This window comes from Rhinatrema bivittatum, chromosome 1 (assembly GCF_901001135.1).
Source record: "Rhinatrema bivittatum chromosome 1, aRhiBiv1.1, whole genome shotgun sequence".
NCBI classification, from domain to species: Eukaryota; Metazoa; Chordata; class Amphibia; order Gymnophiona; family Rhinatrematidae; genus Rhinatrema; species Rhinatrema bivittatum.
Window position 1 is genome coordinate 268,298,010 of NC_042615.1, and position 25,041 is coordinate 268,323,050.

Consider the following 25,041-nt stretch of genomic DNA (forward strand, 5'->3'; position numbering starts at 1 on the left):
TTAAGAGATTTGGGAATGGATTCTTTAATAGGGATGAAGATTTGAACGTCATTGGCATATAGGAAAAACTTGAGGCCAAGGTCGGAGAGGAGATGGCAGAGGGGCATTAAGTATATGTTATAGAGAGTGGAGGATAAGGAGGATCCCTGGAGGACACTTTGGGTCAGGGGGATGTGGGAGGATTCAAAGTTGGTGATTTTTACAGAGTAGGCTCTATTATTTAAATAGGAGGTAAACCAATGTAGGGCAGTGCCTGTGATGCCAATTTCGGATAAGCAGGACAGGAGGATCTCATGGCTAATGGTATCGAAGGCAGAAGAGATGTCAAGGAGGGCAAGAATAAAGGATTGCCCATGGTCCATGCCTTGAGTATAGGTGTCAGTTAAGGAGAGTAAGAGGCTTTCTGTATTGAGTGATTTGCGGAAACCGAACTGGGATGGGTGTAAAATGTCATGATCCTCCAGATAATCAGAGAGCTGGGAATTGACAATCTTTTCCATAGTTTTGGCTAATAAGGGAAGGTTAGAAATAGGGCGGTAATTAGAAGGGTTGGTGGGGTTGAGGATGGGTTTTTTAAGGAGAGGCTTGAAAACGGCAAGTTTAAGGGGGTCTGGGACTTTACCATGGGAAAGGGAGCAATTGATTATATCGGCAAGGGATTTAGAGATGATCGTGGGGATGGATAGTAGAGTTTTTGTGGGTATGGTATCAGAGGTGTGAGTAGCGTGTTTGATTCTTTTTAAAATAGATTCGATTTCTTTGGCAAAAGTTAACTCAAGGGAGACTAGGATGGTGTTGGGATTTTTGGAAAGGGGGTTTGCTGGAATGTGGGTAGGAGAGAATTAGAGGAGGATATTTGCTATTTTGCTTTTGAAAAACTGGGCGAGTTCTTCGCATTTACTATTGGCTTCTTCATCTGTGATGGGGGGGCGGGCTGATTTAGTGTGAAAAGGGCTATTGGATTGTATTGGTAATCGTGGATTTTTGCAGCATAATAGTCACGTTTGGTCTGGAAAATTGAGAGTCTGTAGGTATGCAGTGTGGATTTGTAGGTGGCTGAGTGATTTGGGGTGGGGTTTTTGCGCCAAATTCTCTCTTTGATTCTGAGGTCGTTTTCAATTCTTTTAATTTAGGGGTGTACCAGGGTTTTTTTGTTCTGTGTGTATGATGTATCTCGTTATTAATGAGGGGGCATAATTGGTTGGCTATGGTGGTGGTAATGTTATTCCAGGAGGAAAGTGCTGCATCTGGGTTGGTGAGGTCTAGGTTGTTAAGGGAATTGGCGCAGGAAAAGATCAAGTCGTCAGTGGAACAGGGTTTATAGAAGGAAATGGTATTGCTGTGAGTGGGGGTAGGAATGTGGGGGGACTTTATAGTAAATAGTGCCTTGATAAGGGTATGATCTGACCATGGGACAGGAGTGCAAGTAGGTGTGTCGGGGGATTGAAGACAGGAATTGGTAAAGATAAGATCAAGGGTGTGGCCTGCTTTGTGAGTAGGGGAGGAGATAAGTTGTTTGAAAACCAAGGGTATGTAGGGTGAATTTTCAAAGGCATTACGTATGTAAATATAACATACTATCACATCAATTTTCAAAACCCATTTACCCACATTAAGTGCACTTAACGTGAATAAAACCCATGGACAATTCAATGGCATATATTGTAACAATTTTCAAAAACCACCTTACAAGGGTAAGAACATTTACACATTTAAAACCCAGTTTTAAGCATCTAAATAATTTTGAAAATAAGGACCTTAGTTTAAAAAAACACTATCCCAAACACCGTAATAATGCTCCATGCTTATTTCAAAGCTTTTCAAGTGGCCAAGTAGTATTTTAAATAACATGTGTTATTTTAAGCCAAATATCGCTAACAAAAGCTACTTTGCATTTGAAGCCACCCATTACTAAGCAATTTCATGAAAATAAAATAATGCAGCTTGCAAGCAGGATTATTTTCCTGAACGTTAGCTACAGTTCAGGTGTTGTATCTAACTTTTCCCAGGAGCATCGGGAAGTTAACATGCAACCTAATGCTTCAGGGCAGTTTTTTCAACAGTCCGAGCAGCCCAAAGGAAGCCCCCCAAAGTGTCCTAAAAGTCCGGGGATCTTGTGGGACCTCCTTATCCCACACCCCACCGCCTCTAGAGATGGTCCTAATACCATAATAAAATTAATTTAAACTTGCACAGCGAACTCCACCTCTTCCCTTTCTCAAGCCCACCCCTGGCTTCAAGACCTTCCCATATAATAAGGGCATAACTAGAATAACAGGCGGTTGATGCCATTTTGATTCAGACAGCATGTGGCCCAGAACCTAGGGGGTGCTCCATGCCTCACTAAGCCATCAGGTAAGATAGTCACTACCAGGCCTGGAACCTAGGAGGTGCTCTGGGCCCCCACTAGATCATCAGAGAAATAGTAAGTCTGGGACCAGAAGATGGGCTAGGGTGGAGAGGGCCGGCCTAGGGGGCCACAATCCTTTTATTGAAGGCAAGTGGTTGGGGGGGGGGGGGCAGGGCCAGCACTGGGATTGTACAAATTATTTAAACTTTATTTTTAATACAGCAGCGGTGGGACAAGACATCTATAGAGATCTCTGGGGAGTTTTCTAAACCTTTGGGGGGAGGGTGATGCAGGTCCAAGTGGGCCCTTTAAACCATGTCCCTGGGAACATTGGGATGAACTTCTGAGTTGTAGCTAACTTCATGTCTAACATGGATTGCAATTTTTTTGGCAATCCCCCTTATTTGATTTGCATGGTTTTGATTAGTAAATATGTGCAATGCCAGGGCTGAAATAACACAAGGTATTTCAAATACCTCACGTTATACCCAGCTTAGGTCATTTACCATGTGAAAAACAGCATTTTTCATTAGATAAATGGACTAACATGGCTTAGTGAATGAGCTCCTAAGTTTGCTCTGCTGGGTTGAAATAATTAACTATTATGTAATTTATAAAATATGTAATAAGCCTAAGCCACATTGGGTGCTTAGTGCAAGCAGAAAACAAATATTTTAAATACAAAAATAAATAGCTGCATTAACAACTTTTACAATAATAATATTTTAAAATAGTGGTCTTCAACTGGTGGTTTGACAGCCATACTCGGGTACCAATGGCACTATTACCCTATACAAATATATGGTTAAAAAAAAAAAAGAGAGAATTCTGCCTCCTCTCCTTTCAACACTTGCTCTACTCTTCTGAAAGTATCAAAAGAAGACATTCTTGATTCAACCACAGAAATAACTAACCGTTCCCTCTCATCAAGCATGCTTCCCCCACAATTAAAAAAAAAGCTATAATTAGACCATTACTAAAACATAATTCCCTTGACATAGTTTTTTTTTCCCCCCTTCAATTCTCATGTACCACAACCATCCAATATGCTTCTCTTTATCTCTTAATCATTAAAGTTGGCTATTACACAATCGCCTTGCCCCTAAACAAGACCGAGGTAATTATCATAGGCCACCTCATTAAATATAACATTCCAGACTCCTTTGTTATTGACAAACCAAACACTTACCATCTCAAAGGAAGTCCATAATCTAGGCGTATTACTTGATATTCTATCAATGAACTTCAAATCTCTCATACTGCCCAGTGTTCTTTTCCTAAACTGAAACTTCTACGACATATCAAGCCCTTCCTTAACCAATCCAATTTCAGGTCTGTACTCCAATCTTTATTTTCTCATCTCTCGACTACTGTAACTCTTTATACACCAGTCTTCCTCAAAATTCAATTTGTGCACTTCAGATACACAAAATGCAGCTGTAAGTCTCTTTACTGGCCACAAACATCAGGATCACATCACATCCGTACTTCTTTTCTCTGCACTGGCTCCCTGTATCTTGGCGGAATTCAATACAAACTCATTTCTACCATTTACAATCTTATACATAACGTTTCCTCTCCTTGGGACAATGCCACTCAAACTATACACTCCATGCAGATCACGCCATTCATCAAATAAACAGCTTCTCGAAATTCCCTCCTTTCGGTTTGCCCATCTTGACTCAACCAGAGAGCAGGATTTTTCAATCACAGGCCCCACACCCTGGAACTCTCTACACCTACAGTTATGTAACATCGATGACCAAAAGGCATTCTGGAAAGCACTCAAGATATTTCTTTTTAATAAGGCATTTGAAAACCTAATAAAGCAGATTATAAGCACTTAATGGTCTTTGATCAGCTTGCAGACACACATTTTAGGACCTGAATTATTTCATGGCTACTGCTTGTAATTTCATGGCTACTGCTTGTAATTGTTATAGTTATTTGTTTTATTGTGAATGTTTTTATGTAAACTGCCGAGAATTTTGAAGGGTGTGGTATATAAGTGATTTTAAATAAATAAATGAAGAGTGAATCCTATTATAATGTATAATCAGGCTAAAGGTAGGTCTTGGGTCTGAAAAATCAAAATTTGCTTACCTATAACAAGACAGAAGGATGTAAATCCTCACCAATGGATGACATCATCCATGGAGCCCATGTGAAGAAAATTACACCAAAGTTTCTAGAAGCTTTGGCATGCTCGAATAAGCATGTACAGAATAGCATGCATCATGTGAAGCCCATCTCGAGTCTTTCAACTAGCTATTATTTATTTCCAGCTTTATATACTACACACTCAGCATGCTGATCAGAACGATGAACAATACAATGAATACAATCAGTAAAATTCATAACATTATAAAACAGCTTTAAAATGCATATCAATAAATGAAACAATAATCAAGCCACCCCATTCCCACCCTCCTCCATCCCTGGAGATAAGCAAACTTTTACCCTTTTTCCTAAAATCTATATTTTTGTCCAACTCATCCCAATCTCATACCCTCTCAACCCCTAGGAACAAACCAAGGCTTTCCACCCTTTTTCCTAAAAATCAAATAATTTGATTCCACCCTGATGTTTAGAGGGACAGCATTCCAAATTTCTGGGCCCCTTACAGAAATAATTCTATTCCGATATCTAGCAATGCATATCTCTTTGATTGTAGGAATCTGCAACAAATTGCCTTGAACCAAACGTAAGCTCTTATTAGGCATATATGGTATAACTCAAATATTTAAGGTAGACCAGCCCAGAGCCTTTCCTAAGTTTAAACAACAAAACCAGATCTTGAATCAAATTCTTTCCTTTATCAGCAACCAATGTTGATGAATTAACCAAAGGAGGCACACTGGTATGTTGGGGACAGGTAAAAGTTAATTTAGCTGCCATGTTTTTGCATTACCTGAAGATGCTTCACTGCCCTATCAGAAACATGCAATAAAATCCCATTACAATAATCACCAAACAGGTGAAATCTGCACTGGAACCACTGTGCAAAAAGATTCAAACTCAACAAATTTTTATGCTCCTAAGTTGACCACAATCGAAAAAACGTAACCCTAATCAAATTAGAAATATGAGAATCAAATGATAATTCATCATATACCACTCCCAGATTTCTAACCCTACAAGATGGTTTGACTTTAACGCGATCCTGAATAACAAACCCCAAGGGCAGGAAGGTGAGTTTTTTGTGAGGATTTATATCCTGTTGGCTTTGAGAATAGTTGTTACAAGATAAGCAACTTTGCTTTATCCAAGGACAACTAGGATTCTAAGATCAAAACCAGTGGGAATCCCTAGCTACAGATTGCTCTAAACAAAAAGGGGAACAAATACAGCTAGAAAATATTGTCAATGGGGAAAACTATTTTAAGTGGCAACCAGCCATTTCCTTACTCCCCACTCCCTTCCCATTTTTTTTTTTTAAGAGGCAGCCTGGAAAGAAAGATTAGAGTCCTAGGGGGAAAGGAATGGGTTTCTACACCTCAAAAAGACTCCCAGGTGACAGGACCTGGACCAAATTTATTTTTGCATCATGAATCCATTTCCAAACCATATGTAAATGCATGGAGAGAAACTCCATGTCACAGGTTTACAAATCTCCTCCATGGGGACCAATTTCTAGGTGGGCCACCGACGTCACCATGGCTCTAACATTATGAGCTTGACAGGCCCCTCCATATTCAAGCTTACCTGGGCATAACAGAAGAAATGGCCAATCTTCTTGCCAATTAGAAAGGGTTTGCACTTGGTAATGGCAATTCCAGGCTTGTTGGTGTCAAACAAACAAAATGCTAGGTGAACTTTCTGAGGGTTTCAGTCAATTCCAGATAAAAGTCAAGGCTCTTTTGCAGTCCAACTGTGTAATGCTTGTTCATCTTTGTGAACATGTGGCCTAGGGAATAATGTTGGAAGGATGACTGATTGGTTAAGGTGGAATTCTGACACTACTTTAGAAAGGAACTTAGAATGTATGCTCAGAACCACCATGTTAAAAAAAACAAAAACAAACAAAAAAAACAAAACCCTTAGTATAAGGTGGATAAGTTACTAGGGCCAAGAGCTCAGATTCTCCATGCCGAAGTGAACACCACAAAAATATGATCTTCTAGGTCAGTTACTTCAGCTTGCAAGAATCTAGTGGCTCAAAGGAAGCTTTCATCAGTCGAGTCAATACCACATTGAGGTCCCATGACATAGTGGCAGGCCTGATAGATGGTTTTCAACTGAAGCAAACCACCCCCATAAATCAAACAACTAAAGGCTGTGTAGAGATGGATTTACTTTCTACATGGTGGTGTAAGCACCAATTGCACTAATTCAGTCTTCAGAGCAGACTCTAAAAAATGTAGAAGGTATTCAAGCAGCTTTTGTATGGAACAGGAGAAAGGGTCTAATGCAAGGGATGGCAACTTTGGTTTCATTTTCAGAATATCCACAATGAATATGCATGAGATATATTTGCACAAATTCACAGTGAGATGATAGGTTCAAATGAGACTTGGTGTAGAAAAGTTACAGATAAGAGCAACAAAAAGCAATAAAGTGATAAGACTACTCCCTTTTGAAGACAGGCAAAACAGGCTCAGGATCATCAGCTTGGAGAAAAGTTACTATGGAATGGTTATTTACTCTTTCAAACAGAACTGGGACTAGGGAGGCATTCCATGAAACTAACTGGTACTTTTAGGAAGCAAGTTAAGGCTTTCCTTTTTCAGGAAGCTTTTGATTTTGCCTGAGGATGCCTGGATTTATTTTAATTTATTGATTGTAATGTTACTTTTTTGCTGTCTGTTTTTAATATTGTGTGTGTTTTTTGTAAGCTGCCCAGAACAAGTTGCTGGTAATGGGCGGGCAACAAATTGCTGCAAATAAAAACAAATTTCAGAAAGTTCTTTTTCTATCAACACATAATTCAGTTGTTGAATTTGTTGCTAGAGGGTGTGGTCAAGGTTAGATTATACCTGCGTTTAAAAAAGATTTGGACAAGTTTCCAAAGGACAGGTTCCATTAGCAATTTTTACTCATGCAGACTTGTGGTTCACTAGCTCTTCTTGGAGTGAACAACAGACAACAGATCTCCAGTCAGAGAGAGGATACTGAGATCAATGGACCATTGGTCTGATCCAGCATAACAATTCTTATACTGTCCATTTGACCCTTTCTTCCTTCCCCAAGTTAATAAATTGGGGGGAGGGGGGTGGAAAGAAGAACATTTTTATGTCTTGACACTATTCAGTCAAGAAAAATAAGTTTAAGAGATAAGATAAACATTATCCATGACAAGCAAGAACAGTGTGCCTTAAAGTCATTGCCAATGTGAAAATATTGTGCCATTTTGTCCTGAAAGCCAACTGATCTCTGTGCAAAAATCCAGACATGTAAAGCTATGGGGATTGTAACAAGAAACAGTAGTTTATGAAGATACGAATGTACGGCAGCTTGAGGAAAGCAGAGGTGATCCACAACAGTGGGAAAGCAAGGAGGGTAAAGTCTAACATCAAGAAGAATCTTTAGTGTTACTGCAGGCAAGGAACATGGGAGAAAAAGAAAGGCCTTTATATGCCCTCAATTTTCCTGTTTTATGCTTCTGTATTTTACGTTTCCAGAGTCAGGGTAAGGTAACAAAATTGCCTTCAAAGGCCACAACAAAAATTTATCTGAGCTGATCCTCTGGCTCTCTTGCATAAGTGGTACACTCTGGCCCAAGGAAGGAATGAGGGATGGCTGCCACTATCTGCTGGCAGAAGAGCAGTGTTGATGTTGCCCCATGAGGCAGCACCTGAGTGCAACAAAGGTGGCCCCAGAGTTGCTTGAGCATACTGTCTGGGGAGGAAAGCTCTAAGATGAAGGGGGAGAGAAAGAAAGACAAATATTCCACCTATAATACACAAACAAAATGGCAGGAAGAGGAGAGAATCAGCGTATGCAAATGAATAAAGCAGTAATAATTATTGTTACAAATAATTCTCTATCCATAAATGAATGCAAATCTGAAACCTTTTTTTCTTTACATTTATTTAGAAAATGTATAAACTGCATTATCCAAGTATTCAATATTTAATCCTCAAAAGATCTGGCAACAATAAATAAACAATAAATAAGCATACACCTTTCTCTATCATAATATGGAAATATAGATTTATAGAGACTTACCCTACTATTTGATTAAAATACTTCTGGTAACCATCTAAAGTTTCATGCTGCAACAAAATAACATTTTTAGATTAAAGTAGAGAAGAATAAAATGTGAAATAATAGAGTACATACAAAAAGCATTAGAATAGTAGACAAGGACTTGCTTTAGTCCGACAAATATCCTTAGATCACTAAGAGGTCATACTTAATAAGACAATGAGTGGCTAAATTACCTAGAGAACCTTATGTGGATATTCTGCAGAACTTGTCTGAACTGTTGCACCATGAATATCCAGCTAAAATACCTAGATAACTTTAGGCCAGCCATCTTGTCCACACAAATTTAATCAAATAGCACTCAATATTAGCCTGCCCTCACCTTGCCTCCAGCCCTTTCTCCTTTTTTTTCAGTTACCTGAAAAAATGTTGTGCAGGCAAAAAATGTTGTGCAGGCAAATTAGAATGGGATAAAGGGGGGCTAATTTAAGAGAGGAAGATTTATGTTATTAAAAAAAAAACAATCTTACCCACATATATCTTTTGAAATAGCAGAGATGCTTACCTGTAACAGGTGTTCTCACAGGACAGCAGGATGTTAGTCCTCACATGTGGGTCACATCATCAGGATGGAGCCCAATCACGGAAAACGTCTGTCAAAGTTTCTAGAACTTTGACTGGCACCACTGAGCATGCTTAGCATGGTACCAACCCTGCATCCAGCAAGGGTCCTCCTTCAGTCTCGTTTGTAGTAAAGTAAGAGCGAAAAATAAAATAATAATACGTAATGAACCCAACTCCGTGGGGTGACAGGCGGGTTTTGTGAGACTAACATCCTGCTGTCCATGAGAACACCTGTTTTCTCACGGGACAAGCATGTGAGTGATTAGCAAGCTACAGGATGCCTGAATGTCAAATAGCAAAAATACCTAATGAAGTTCAACAGGCACAACAACTGAGGTAGTTTTGGTGAGTTGGGCAGCCTGATCATCTCCCTGGGTCGCAGGAAGCAGCTGGGTTATTATATGAAAAATAGGTTACGTAGGACCGATGTTGAAGATGGAATCCTGTCTGCCAGCTTTGTCAAGACAATAATGAGCTGCAAAAGTATGGAGGGAGCTCCATGTAGCAGCTCTACAGATGTCAGCAAGAGGAACGGAACGGAGGTGTGCCACTGACGTTGCCATTGCTCTTACGGAGTGTGCTTTAATAAAGTCCTGCAGAGGAATACCTGCTTGATGATAGCAAAAAGAAATGCAATCTGCTAGCCAGATTGAAATGGTCTGTTTGCCTACCGGAGTACCCAATTTGGTTTTTTCAAAACAGACAAATAGTTGGGTGGACGACCTGTGGGCTGCAGTACGATCTAAGTAAAAAGCAAGAGCACGTTTGCAATCCAAGGAGTGGAAAGCTTGCTCCTCTGGATGTGAGTGAGGTCTGGGTAAAAAGGTTGGAAGAGTTAATCATTGATTTAAATGAAAGTCAGAAACTACTTTTGGTAGGAATTTAGGGTCGTGAAGAAACCTAGTGTAAGGTGGATATGTAACTAGTGCATGTAACTCACTGACTCTGCGAGCGGATATTATGGCTACTAGAAAGATCACCTTCCAAGTGAGAAGGCGAAGCTCACAGGAATGTAACGGCTCAAAGGGAGGCTTCATAAGATGGGCTAGAACAACATTAAGGTCCCAGGTAGGAACTGGAGGACGTAGGGGAGGTTTAAGGTGTAGTAAACCTCTCATGAAGTGAGCTACGAGTGGTTGTGCTGATATCGTGGTGTTGTCGATACCTTTGTGATAAGCCGCAATAACACTAATGTGTACATGAATAGAGGAAATCTGTAGTCCAGATTCCAAAAGATGCCATAGGTAGTGGAAGTGGAGGGTAAGCATAGAGGAGACCACGAAGCTCCCCCACTTCCCGTGGGGAAGCTTCGTGGCTGCGGTGTAGAGAATAGAAGTTTGCTACTTTGCGGTTGTGTATTGAAGCAAAGAGGTCTATGTGCGGATGGCCCCACTGGCGAAATATGCATTCTGCTACTGTGGGATTCAGGGACCATTCATGGGGATGAAAGGTCTGGCTGAGATTGTGCGCGCCTGCTAGATAAGTCACTCTCAGTAGTATGGCAATGGAGGGAGCCCAGGCCCAGATCTGCGCAGTCTCCTGACACAGTAGATAAGAACCTGTGCCCCCTTGTTTGTTTAGATACCACAATGCTACCTGATTGTCCATTTGGATGAGGACCACATTGCTTCATAGGCAATCCTGAAAGGCGAAAAGGGCATATTGAATTGCCCGGAGTTCCAGAAAATTGATCTGATGCTTGGACTCCACCTTGGTACAAAAGCCCTGGATTTGGAGGTTTGGACATGAGCTCCCCAACCCAGGGGAGATGCATCTGTGGTTAGTATAATTTGGGATTGTGGAGGTTGGAAGGGTAGTCCTACCAGGAGGTTGGACTCCTGTATCTACCAATTCAGGGAGAGACGTAGCTGATTGGTGACGTGGACAATGTGAGACATCTCTTAACTTGACTGGGACCATTGGGATTTTAAAGTCCATTGTGACACTTTCATAGCTAAGCGAGCCATGGGAGTTACGTGAACTGTGGATGCCATGTGGCCGAGTAGAGTCAAGAGATGATGAGCCGTAATGGTCTGGCGAGACTGTAAAGATCTTGCTAGGCTGGATAAGGAGTGTGCTCTGGTCCGTGGGAGAATCGCTTTTGCCTGGATAGTGTCGAGATCTGCTCCTAAGAATGAGATTTTTTGAGATGGAGTCAGATGTGACTTGGGGCAGTTGATAAGGAACTCCAGTGATTGGAACAGATTGATTGTGTAACAGAGGGACTGAAATGCTCCCTTTTGAGTCGGAGCCCTGATAAGCCAATCGTCCAGGTACGGATAGACATGGACATTGCTTTTCCTTAAATGGGCTGCTACAACTGACAGGCATTTTGTGAAAACCCTTGGGGCTGATTCAAGCCCGAATGGTAGTACATGGTATTGAAAATGGAGCTGACGTATTATGAATCGGAGGTATTTGCGATGAGGAGAATATATTGCGATGTGTACGTAAGCCTCCTGCAGATCCAGAGAGCAACGCCAATCTGTTCTTTGAATCAGTGGGAGCATGGTACCTAAGGTTACCATTCTGAACTTTTCTTTTTTGAGATATTTGTTTAGGGCACTTAAGTCCAAAACAGGACGAATGCCTCCTGATTTTTTTGGAATCAGGAAGTAACAAGAGTAGAACCCCTGACCCCAATGCTGTCGAGGTACTGCTTCTACAGCATTGGATTGTAGAAGGGTCAAGAGTTCCGCTTCGAGGAGAGGGGAATGAACGTTAGGGTTTGTGAGTGGACAGGATAGCCCGTTCGGCGGTATGGTGAGAAAGTTTAGATGGTATCCTTGGCTTATTAGAGTTAGTACCCACTGATCTGTTGTAATGGTGTGCCAGAGATGGGAAAAGAGGCACAAGCGGCCTCCCACTGGAAAGGCAAGAGAAGGAAGAGATTGGCTGTTGCTCTCTAGAAGAGAGTCAAAAACCTGAAACCGAGCCTGTCTGCGGGACTGGTTGGGTTTTTGGTGCCCTAGTTTGACGAGTCTGACCTCTTTGAGGAGGTTTAGATTGTCGAGGATGAGATTGAGGTGGATAATATCTTCTCGGTTTATATGTAAAACGTCTAGGATCTCATCTGAAAGATCTTTGACGTAGATGGATAATCTTGAGGAAGAGCAGATAGCTGACGTAGGGTGTCATGGTGGTCTTTTAACTTTTCAACGCACAATTAAACTCTGGAATTTGTTGCCAGAGAATGTGGTTCGTGCAGTTAGTATAGCTGTGTTTAAAAAAGGATTGGATAAGTTCTTGGAGGAGAAGTCCATTACCTGCTATTAAGTTCACTTAGAGAATAGCCACTGCCATTAGCAATGGTTACATGGAATAGACTTAGTTTTTGGGTACTTGCCAGGTTCTTATGGCCTGGATTGGCCACTGTTGGAAACAGGATGCTGGGCTTGATGGACCCTTGGTCTGACCCAGTATGGCATTTTCTTATGTTCTTATGTTCTTAACTGTTTCTTGGACTTTAGTTCCAAATAAGTTGTCACCAGTACATGGGAGGTCTGCAAGATGATCCTGGACCTCTTGTCGTAAGTCGGAGGACTTAAGCCATGCCCAACGCTGTGCACTTATACCTGCTGCAGAGACCCTGGAGGCGGTGTCAAAGATATCAAACTGCTCTTATCTCATACTTGCCAGCATCTAGACCTTTTAGGAGAATGTTGTTAAGTCCTTCCTGGTATTCATCAGGTAGAGATTCAGAATACTCCTATACTCTCTTCCAGAGAGTTCTGGAGTACTGAGTTATATATAACTGGTATGCTGCAATGCATGCAATAAGCATTGAGCCATGGAAGACCCTTCATCCAAAGGCATCTAATGATTTTTGTTCCTTACCTGGAGGAGCTGAGGAATGAGGCCTGGACTTTTTAGATTTCTTTTGGGCCGACTCCACAACTACTGACTGGTGAGGTACTTGAGACTTTTGGAAACCTGGGGCTGATTGTACCAAATAGATAGCATCAGCTTTCCTATTCACAGGAGGAACTGAGCCAGGATGCTCCCAGTTATGGTTTAGAAGGTCCAATAGTACTTCATGAACAGGAACTGCCATGACTTCTTTGGGTGCATCTACAAATTGCAGCACTTCAAGCATTTTATGCCTGGCATCCTCTTCCGTTTGCAAATTAAAAGGAATTGTGTCAGACATTTCCTTAATAAAATTTGCAAATGTCAGGTCCTCTGTTGGGGAACGTCAATGTTCATCTGGGGGTGAAGGTTATGAAGGAAGATCATCTGAATCATCAGAGTCAGTAGTAACAACTCCCCATGGATTGTAAGGGTGGTCACCGGCGCCTCCAGGACTTTGAGGTTGAGGTAACGGTGCAAATCCAGCTGGATCTGGAGATGGAACTGATGGGAATCGAGGCGGCATCGATGGAGGCACAGAGGATGGTGAAGACATTGATGGCATCGGTGTTTTTGAAGGATGGTACGATGGTATGAAACCCGATGGACCAGGTGTTGGCTTGGGCCGGTTCATCGTCCGAGGATAAGGGTATTGGCATCGGTGCTGGTGGCTTCACAGGAGCCGATGGCACCGCTGGAACTGAAGGAAGAGCACCGATTAATGAATTCAGTCTTTCCAGAAGAGGAGCCAGCATCATCGACGTGGGATCGGGCATCAGCATGGGAACCGGTGCCGGAGTCGGTGGAGACTGGAAAGACCTTAAAGCGTGAAGCACCGCCTCTTGGACAATCCTGTCCAATTCCGCCCAAGAAGCCGGCAAGGGGGGCACAGCATTTGGGGGTGGAGGCTCAGAAGGTGTAGCTGGAGACTCTACAGGTGGCAGTGGAGTTCCGGATCCCGGCACTGATACTGGTGGGGAATGCCTCGATGCCCCGAGTCCAGACGAGGATGGGGCCTCATTTCCTCGGGGCTTTTTGATCGGTGGCTCCGTCGCCAATGTCGATGGCTTTCCGATTCCCACATCGGAGGTGACACTTCGTCGATGATGGTGTAGATGTTTCTCCCGTTGATCGGTGCGCTGTTTGTCTGGCATAGAAGATGAAGATGTCGATGCTTTGGACCGAGAAGAGGAAGGTGAAGGGACATCACTGGTGGACTTTTGCCATTTAGGCTTCAGTGGTGACAGAGTCTTCAAAGATAGAGGGTTTTGGCTCGATGTCGGTTTAGTAGAAGTCGATGGAAAGACCATAAAAAGGAGTTCCATCTTTTCCAAACAAGCCCTGCAGCCTTTTGGAGTCATTTGTGAACAGCTTGTACACTGTTGTATGTCATGAACGGGTCCAAGACACATAATACACACATCGTGAGGGTCTGTGATGGACATAGTTTTTGGGCACTCGGGACACTTGCGGAACCCAGTGGTCATGATTTTTGAAAGAAAAACGGTCACACAGTCGATGACCGTCGAATACCGTGAGAGGAAATCTCTGGGAACCGACAGAAAAAACGACAGAAAAAACTTACCAGCATCGACGGTGGTCGTGGGGGACCCCGGGATAGGGAAAAATATAAAATTTTGAAGTTTAAGTTCCGTGAGGTAAACTCACAGAGCTCCAGAATCCGCGAGGCTACTGCTGCGCGGAAAAAAAGAGACTGAAGGGGGACCCCTGCTGGATACAGGGTTGGTACCATGCTGAGCATGCTCAGTGGTTCCAGTCAAAGTTCTAGAAACTTTGACAGATGTTTTCCGTGATTGGGCTCCATCCTGATGATATCACCCACATGTGAGGACTACCATCCTGCTTGTCCTGTGAGAAATAAACCTCTAAAGACCTAGCTATTTCTAAAGTTTATTATATGAAAAGAAAAAAAAATCTGTAGCCAAACTGTTGAAAACCAATTACTCCATAGATCCACAGCAAAATCATTCTATGATATCTGAAAATATGTGCCAAACAATAAAAAGAAACTAGAACAAATCATCAACATCAAAAGTAAGAACAGCAGCCAAGGTCACATGATGCTGTAGTAGCAGGTGGCAGCACACCTGGATAGCTCCCGTTTCCCTCGACTTATTTTTATAAATCAGACCCCTTTTCATGTATGCATCAGGTTCGCAATGGCAGATAAAGGCACAAAGAAATTGATCCCCATGCTTTGAGGGGGGGGGGGGGGGGGAAGAATCAGGCTTCCTGACTGACTTATTCCAGTCAAAAAACCTCAGCTGATAAGTCACTGACTACAGAGGAAACAGGACCAGAGGAGGAGGCCATAAGTGCGCCCGAGTTGCCTGGTGAGGTAGTGGAAGGAAAGCGGGCTGTTATACAGCAGCTGGCAGACAAAATTCATATCAGTTTAGATGTGAGGCTCGAGAAAGTGGTGGACCACCTAGGACAGTTCATATCGATCATGGGGGAAATGATAGCCAGAGTAGATAACATAGTGGAGCGGATTGAATACTCTCTCACCTCAATGATACAATGTCTGTTGACTCTGGCCAGGGCTTATAAGCACACTGTGGAGAAACTGGATGACATCGAGAATAGAAATTGCAGGAATAATCTGCACATTTTGGGCTTACCAGAAAAAGTTGAAGGAAGTGACCCAGCGAAATGGCTCCCTACAATTCTTAACTTGGAGTGCAAAAACAGTCAGATGAAAATTGATCAAGCACAGAGTACTGGTGCCCAGGGTCATGACTGTGAGGCTTCATCACTTTGGCGATAAGATTTACATCCTGGATGCTAGCCAGCGATAGTTAGCTTGGGCAGAGTCGGAGCGGCACCAGGGCCAACGCTGTGGACACATTGCTGGCGGCGAAAGGTAAGATTCCTTATCGTCGCCAGTTTCATGCCGAAAAACTACACCTTTTATGATGTTTTGTGCAAAATAAAGAACTCCTGGTGTTCACTGATCCTCTTGTCTTGGTCGCAACTGCTATATTGGATCAGTTTCCGGTTTGCTTTTTTGGACCATCAGGTTTGGTACATGAACTCTGCATACCCTGCCTACTCACTATATTTCAGTTTCCCTACAGCTCAGCCTCCAGGGATTGCTGTTCCAGTATCTGAGGGAGTACAACCCAGCTGGGCATTCCAGCTCACTACTGCCACCTCTGGTGGTTCAGTATACTGTCTAATAAAAGAACTAGTGTGTGTCTGTCTCCCTACTCTGAGCCTGACCGGTAGTCCCTCTCGGGATCTTCCCCTGGGGGCACGGTCATCTGCCACTGGTCCAAGGATCCACCCACAACACTCCTAAATAACAATACTTTTTGACTTGGCTATTGAGATAATGGTCCTAAAAATAAGGCAATGCCCAGATATGTCTGGTAGTTCCACAGGAGAAGAAGAGCATGCTATATCTTTGTATGCGGGTGACATTTTATTGTTTCTTTCAAACCCACTTTGTTCGGGTCCTTGAGTGTTAAGGTATCATTTAGGAGTATGGAAGGGTGTCTGGATATAAAGTTAATTTTAACAAGTCGGAAATATTCCCTTTGGGGATACAGATATCCTGAGATGTTTCTCCTCCTTCAAAAATGCGAAGGACAGTATTACTTACTTAGGGATTCAGGTATCTAGAGACATGTCAAATCTTTATAGATTTAATTAAGTGCCAGTGGTAGGCATGATATAGAAGGATCTTAAAGTGTGGGACAAACATTTCTTATCATGGGCTGGGAGACAATGTCATAAAGATGACTGTGCTCTCTTGCTTGATATATCTGTTCCAACATGTTGTCTGTTTCTTGCCTGATAGTTTTTTTTCTAACATTAATAGTTCAAATTTATACGGTATGACAAGTGTCCTTCTATAAAACTCTTTACCCTATGGCTACTCAAAGAGAGGGGAGGGATGAATTCCCTAATTTACAAGGGTATTATTAGGCAGCGCATTTGCATGGGTAATAGTATGGTGGCATAGGGATAAAGACTCCTCATGGTATGCATGGAGTTGTATTTGGTGGGAGACTTGTTTCTTTCTTGCCTACTGACAAAGCCAAGTGACTCAGTACATGCTAGAAGGGCAGAGCGGGCATGCATTACTATCTCTCACACACTTATAGTATAGAGGGCTGTGGGGATGAGGTTAAGGATATTTTTGACCATAAAGTAATCCTAGGTTAACAGTTCAAATTATGTACAATTCTGGTCGCAGCATCTCAAGAAAGATATAGTTGCAATGGAGAAGGTACAGGGAAGGGCAACCAAAATGATAAAGGGGATAGAACTACTCCCCTATGAGGAAAGACTAAAGAGGTTAGGACTTTTCAGCTTGGAGAAGAGACGGCTGAGGGGGGATATGACAGAGGTCTTTAAAATCATGAGAGGTCTAGAATGGGTAAATGTGAATCAGTTATTTACTCTTTCGGATAATAGAAGGACTAGGGGGAACTCCATGAAGTTAGCATTTAGCACGTTTAAAACTAGTCGGAGAAAATTATTTTCACTCAATGCACAATTAAACTCTGGAATTTGTTGCCAGGGGATATTAGTTAGTGTAGTTAGTGTAACTGGGTTTATAAAAAAGGTTTGGATTCATTCTTGGAGGAGAAGTCCATTACCTGCTATTAATCAAGATGACTTAGAAAACAGCCACTGCTATTACTAGTATCAATAGCATGGGATATACCTAGTTTTTGGGTACTTGCCAGGTACGTGTAACCTGGATTGGCCACGGTTGCAAACAGGATGCTGGGCTTGATGGACCCTTGGTCTGACCAAGTTTGGCAATTTCTTATGTTCTTATGTTCTTGGAGGCTGGTGAATGGTAGAAGATTGGTCTTAAATATGTGGGACAGCTCTGGGAGGGCGGGTGAAGTACCTCGCACTCTTTTGAGGACCTCCGTACTGGCTATAAACTGCGCAGAGCATCCGTGACAAATTATCAGAAGGTGTTGGAGGTGACTGGAGGGCATTGTGAAGGGGTCAGGTGCCAGCTTTCCCCCGCTCTATTTGAGAAGGAAGGCCTTTTAAGTGAATATGTGCCCAGAAAGTGCATATTCCTCCTTTATAAAGCTATTATAGACAGCTTGTTATTGGGAGACCCTCCCATATTCTCTATTGGGCAATGAGATAGAGATCTTAATGTGAAGCTGGGGGACAATTCTGGAAAATTATCTGGCAACGAGCACACAAAATTTCAATTTGCTGCAGGCAGGTGGAGTTAATGCTTAAACTGTTGCACTGGGCTTAACACTATCCCCCCTATTATATAATTTCTTTTCTCCTGGCTCCTTCCATCTGTGCTGGAGGGTATGTGGGCTACAGGACTCTTTTTTTTCAGATGTAGTGGATGTGTCCCATGGTGGCTGCTTTTTGGAGGAGCTTGGCAGGAGTCATGATCAGAATTCTGGGGGTTAGACAAGACTTTACCCTGGAATTCAACCTTGCATTTCCAGAATCTACATTTTAAATAATCACTTTCTGTCTTTAAATGCTTTAGAACACTTATGAATATGCATTGTATATATTTTCACTGGTCAGTTAAAACGTTTACTATGTGTTTGCCTAGTTTATTATAATGTACGTTCTTAGTTCTATGTATCGCCGTACGGGCAGTTTTCTTGTTCCTTGTAAACCGGTTTGATTTGTATTTAATGCAAGAAGATCGGTATATAAAAACCAAAAATAAATAAATAAATAATAAATAAATTATGCCTCCTAAGGCTGTGGAGGGCATGGAGCCTGCAAACTGCTAAACGAATCTTTGTAGGCTAGCTCATACATGTGGGAAGACATACCATGGCTTTAATGTGGAACCACACTGGCAGTGTGATTTAAACAGGTGACTGAGATAGCTTTCACTGAGAAACTGACTCATAAATTGAAGCACAAACAACGTTATATGATAAGATACGGAAATGTTTTTGGGAGTACTGGAATAGACTAAAGCAATAATGGTCTTGTCGGAACAATCATATGATTTATACATGGGACGTTCTTTTCTGTTTTGGTGAGAAACTGGCTTCTTGGAGGGAATGATCCTTATGTACCCAGTACTGGGAGACAACGTTGCTTAGAGACCACATATTGTCATCCTTATGAAAGTTTTGCATATTTCAGGTAAGTGTTGTCTCTTTTCTTGACAAAAAAAGTGTTACAAAAAAAAAAAAAAAGCAAGAAAAGTATGGACTTAAAAGGACACTTCTTAAAAGCGGAAAATTGGGGAAATCATGAGATCACTAGCTTCCGTATGGCATAATGTGCTCAGGCTGTACATTAATTATATCGCCAAACTTCACTCAAATGTCACAACAAAGACCATCTCCTATGAGTTACAACCACAAGCCAGTTTTAATCAAGTAATTCTTACTCTTGTTCCACCAAGAAATTAGATTATTAAAGCAGTAGACAATTATATCTCATTTCAACTCTAGAAAGAATATGCATCTCGAATTTATCATCACAGGACAAACCTCAGGAAGAGCACCACTTCTTTGTGGATGAAAAGAAGATTTATTTTTAAATTTTATCCTTGATGAAGATGGGCACTCATTAAGCTGGGTTTTTTCTGCCATGTGTTTGGGGGTTTTTTAAAAATTATTTTTATTATCAGCCGTGTAATTGATGAGTTTCTTGAGCACAGCTGTACATAATTTCACAATTCTTGATTTTTAATTTTTTTAAACTTTTGTAAAATCTGCTCTTTTGAGTACAAGAGTTTTTTGCTTTGGTAATGATGTATTCCTCTACTGTTTCTGTTTGATCAGAATTTTCTAAGATTACTTGAGTCCAAAATGATACTGTCATGAATTTATGGAGTAATTAGCTTTCAAGCAATAGCCAGAGTTTTGTTTTTCTATTTTTGGGGCCAATGCAATAACATGTAGGTTAAAACTGTGCGCTCAAATTCAGCGCACAGTTTCTTAATTGCCAGGTTAAAATTTTTTAACTCCAGATGCAGTAAGCTAATGTTATGCTAATGCACTGGGAGTTTAAACAACGTGCTCACTGTAAAATGCGCACACAAACCTGAATTAAAAAGTGTGCTCAGCATAGGATGAGCCACATTTTAAACTTGGGACAGTGGGAGAGACTCTCAGCCTTTATTTATGTGCACAAAAAAAATGCTTTCAACTTAGAAAGCATTTTTTGTGCACATAAAACATTTTTCCCAATTACAGATTCTGGTATTAGAATTTCAGCTTCTGCCCACAGACTGATATCAGGCAATGAAACCTTACTCCACCCTCTGATCAAGAGTAAAATTTCCAGTGCTAAGAAAACCTGAGTTAAGTCAATGCCTTAATTTGCATGGGCTCTCCATGCGCTGGCACGAAGAAGGACACAGCCTTTTACACGCACAATTTTTGTGCACAAAACTTCTTGTTGCATCTGGAATAACATTTACGCATAAAAAATATCAATACAACTACTGCTGAATGCAACTTATTGCATCTACCCCACCCCCCCCCCCCCCCCCCCCCACCTTGCTTGCCATGTAGACAGATATCTGTTTGTGTTTTACCGGCTTGTTTTGTGGCCCTCCGATTCTTTGGTACTGAAATTTTGTGCCAGTGATGCATCTTTGGTGATTTTCCTTTTTTTATATTATACTCTTAAAAAGAGTTAATTAATAGTCAAATCTTCTTTACAATGCCTCCTTTCTGACCACAGATCCAAGTGCCATTTGTAACACAACTGAATTGCACAGGGTCAAACGGCCAGTAGAGCAGGAACATCTCAGGTTTCACAGTTCTCACCAGTAGTCTGCAATACCAGTCTTTTTTTTTTTTTTATTTTCCTAGCATAGATATTTCACTATATACCTACATTTTTAATTTATTAAGCAAATAATTTTGCTTTACTATTTAATAAATTGAGAATGGACATTCATTTACTACAGTGGCCTGGCCATGATGATGATGATGATGATGATGATGATGATGATGATGATGATGATGATGATGATGAAGAAAACAGTTACACCACCAAAACATTAATATTGCTACAATAACAATTAGAAATTATTTTAAATCAGTTACAGAGTTTTGTTGAAACACTTTTCTCAAATCTAGTCCTTCATTTTCCTTCTCAGTAAGTCATACAAATGCAACTAGACCTTATCTTCATGGCCCTTAACTAAGAGAGTGCTTAAGAGGGGAAGCCTCCCATGAGGATGTGCACGCCGGTTGGCAGGCCAAGCAGCACTCTAGGCATAATGGGGGTGGGGGAGCAGGGTCAATTTGAGAAGAGGGACAAGCTGACTTCAGGGTGTGGACTCCCCGTGGATAATGGAGCAGGCTAAGGCAAGTATTACTCTGACGATGGGCAGTATAGGAGCTCCGGAGTGCTCCTGCAGTGGTCTGCAGCTCTGGTGCCCTGTCCTGTAATGAAACGCATTGGTATTCTTGGACCTTGTGCTCTTAGCAATTACCCACCCCCTTTTTGATAGCCTTGAGGATGAACCCGTCAAGGCCACTAAGACAGCCAGGGGGCATGGAAGCTGAATGTAACGGACTTCCCCTCTACCAGAGTCATGAACATGCCGTGCCTGTGATGTATTCAGATTTCGCTCACCCCCAAACTATAGCTTGGGTCTCTTGTGGCTCAATGCCACTTCCAGTAGTGAAGGTCCATCACTAACAGCTTAAGGAAGATCACTAACAATCAGAAATCTCGTACTGACAAGAGATTCAATCACAGGGCAGCATTAAATTCAAACAAAGAAGTGCACACCATACCATGTTTGAGGGTGGCTGAAGCACGAGTCTGGCTTGTTTTCTTCTCTGTTTTCTGTAGTAGCTCTCAAAGGTCTCTCGGGCACCCTGCAAAGAACAGATTCTAAGAATTAATGCTGTCCCCAAAATGAACTTCAGTAACCTCTACATCAACTGCCATTGCTACAAGTTAAAGGTTGATTTACATCAACTTTCCTCATCTCACTTCCAGCAGAAATTTAATTATTCTGTAACATATATAAAATGCCTACAATCTTTCCATTTCTTCAAATACTGGATTAAAGCCACAGTATTATTCCAAATAACTATCCAGAGGCACCGAATGTAACATCTGTGTAGACCTGAAGTTCACAGATTCAGTTTCTGGCATGAGCATTTCAGCCTGTCATGACTCCAAGGATGATAAGTGAAGGCTCAGCTGTAATTGGTAATATTATTCCATCATTCTGTAAAGTACTTCAGACAGAAGTGTTATTAATAAAACAAAAAAGAAAACAAACAAAACTAAACATATTTTAGCATACAGAGGGGCAGATTTTCAGAGCCCTGCTCGCCTAAATCCGCCCAAATCCGGGCGGATTTAGGCGAGCAGGGCCCTGCGCGCCGGTGAGCCTATTTTACATAGGCCTACCGGCGCGCGCAGAGCCCAGGGACTCGCGTAAGTCCCGGGGTTTTCGGAGGGGGGTGTGTCGGGGGCGTGTCGGGGGCGGGACCGAGCGCAGCGGCGTTTTCGGAGCGTGTCGGCAGCGTTTTGGGGGCGGGTACGGGGGTGTGGCTACGGCCCGGGGCGGTCCGGGGGCGTGGCCGCGCCCTCCGTACCCGCCCCCAGGTCGCGTCCCGGCGCGCAAGAGGCCCGCTGGCACGCGGGGATTTACGCCTCCCTCTGGGAGGGAGGCAAGATTCTGGAAAAGGAAAGAAGGACCAAATATTATGGCATGGCTTGATAAACTAAAATATGGGAGTCACCTGCATTAGAAAAACTTAATATGTCCATTAGGAACAAATATGATATTTATATTACTATCTGGATTCTAATTGCATTTGAAAGAAAAACTGAGTAAAATCTAATAATTTGCAATTGAGTGTTTATATTTGATATTCTAATATAGTCTAACAAAATATACTGATAATACCTGAATTCGTTACGGATAGACAAATGCTGGGTTATCACTAATATTATTTTTCTTCAATATCTATACATTCTGAGCTATGTGTGCATATGTATGTATATATATACACACACACACACACACACACATACACACATGGAATTATTTGATAGTATTTTGCATTAATTGAAGGGTTGTTTGCACGTTGTTTTGATATTAATATAATTCGGTAATGTAATATCTGTAACTTTGATAAAATGAGAAAAATACTTTATCAAAGTAACTTTGATAAAATGAGAAAAATAGTTAAAAAAAAAAAAACTTAAAGGAACAGCTACAAAAGTAAAAAGTGTGCAAGAGGCGTGGTCATTGTTAAAAAATACCATTCTAGAAGCACAATCCAGATGTATTCCACACATTAAGAAAGGTGGAAAGAAGGCAAAACGATTACCGGCATGGTTAAAAGGGGAGGTGAAAGAAGCTATTTTAGCCAAAAGATCTTCATTCAAAAATTGGAAGAAGGATCCAACAGAAGAAAATAGGATAATGCATAAACGCTGGCAAGTTAAATGTAAATTACAACAAATGGGCAATCTACAGGTATTATTCTATCATGAATAAATATACAATACATACCTTTATCTATTATAAACACAAATTTTATTTATTATTGTTCACTTGGTTTCACATACATATAAAATCTTTTAACATTCTTCACTCATACCACATTCATCCACATAATACAATAATATTACAATATTACATACAAGCCGTTAAGCCCGTTAAAACGGGCTACATCCCTCTGTCTCTCACCTCCCCCTCATTCTCTCTCCCCTCACTCTTCACCACCCCCTCCCCCACCCACTCCTCTCCACCCTCCCTCTCCTCTCACTCAGTCCCTCCCTCCCTTTCTCCCCCTCTCCCTCACTCCCTCCTCTCCCTCACTCCCTCCCACTCAGTCCCCCCCTCTCTCTCCCTCCCACTCACTCAGTCCCCCCCTCCCTCCCTCCCTTCACCCGCCTCCATTTCCTTCCGACGCCGTACTCGCAACTCCTCGCAGCCCACACCCACCTCCATTTCCTCCCGGCGCCGTAAGCGCGACTTCCCGCAACCCTCACCCGGCTCCATTAACTCCTCCCGCTCCTGCCGGCAGATCTCGGGGGGGGGGGGGGGGGCGTCACTCCCGCGCGCGGCAGTGACACCACCCCCCCCCCCCCCGAGATCTGCCGGCAGATCTGGGGAGGAGAAGTAGCGGCGCCGCTGCTTCTCCTCCCGCTCCTGCGGCCCCACCGCCATTTTTTTTTCTGACCGACGTCCTTGCCCGCACATGCGCAGTAGAGCTGCGCTCTACTGCGCATTTGCGGGCCGTCGGTCACAGGCCATTTATAAGGTAGATTACAATAATGGGAGCTTCATTAATATCGAGAGAAAAGGGAACTGTGTGAGGAAGTATTGTTGGACGTTTTGGTGTAATAGAAATTATGTAAATCAATGAAATTGAACAAGAACATCAAGATACAATTAATGTTAGGGAATTATTTACAATTGTATAATTATTGGCACATGAAATATATGTATGTATTTTAATATAATAGGGATAGTGCAACATTGTATTATGTGGATGAATGTGGTATGAGTGAAGAATGTTAAAAGATTTTATAAGTATGTGAAACCAAGTGAACAATAATAAATAAAATTTGTGTTTATAATAGATACAGGTATATATTGTATATTTATTCAAGTTAAATGTAAGACATCGATAAGACAGGCTAAGAGAGAATTTGAAAAGAAGTTGGCCGTAGAGGCAAAACTCACAGTAAAACCTTTTTTAAATATATCCGAAACAGAAAGCCTGTGAGGGAGTCAGTTGGACCGTTAGATGATCTAGGGGTTAAAGGGGCACTTAGAGAAGATAAGACCATCGCGGAAAGATTAAATTATTTTTTTTGCTTTGGTGTTTACTGAAGAGTATGTTGGGGAGGTACCCGTACTGGAGAAGGTTTTCATGGATAGTGATTCAGATGGACTGAACCAAATCACGGTGAACCTAGAAGATGTGGTAGACCTGATTGACAAACTGAAGAGTAGTAAATCACCTGGACCGGATGATATACACCCCAGAGTTCTGAAGGAACTAAAAAAATGAAATTTCAGACCTATTAGTAAAAATTTGTAACCTATCATTAAAATCATCCATTGTACCTGAAGACTGGAG

The 25,041-nt window shown here is 41.9% G+C and overlaps 1 protein-coding gene across 1 annotated transcript in view; it reads right to left on the minus strand.

Annotated features, from left to right (window-relative positions):
• EXOC6B (exocyst complex component 6B) overlaps positions 1–25,041 on the minus strand; it is a 1,306,513-nt gene that overhangs the window by 730,121 nt on the left and 551,351 nt on the right. Inside the window, 2 exon segments of the mRNA XM_029594539.1 lie at positions 8,519–8,565; positions 21,721–21,804. Coding sequence (XP_029450399.1) covers positions 8,519–8,565; positions 21,721–21,804 — 131 coding nt within the window.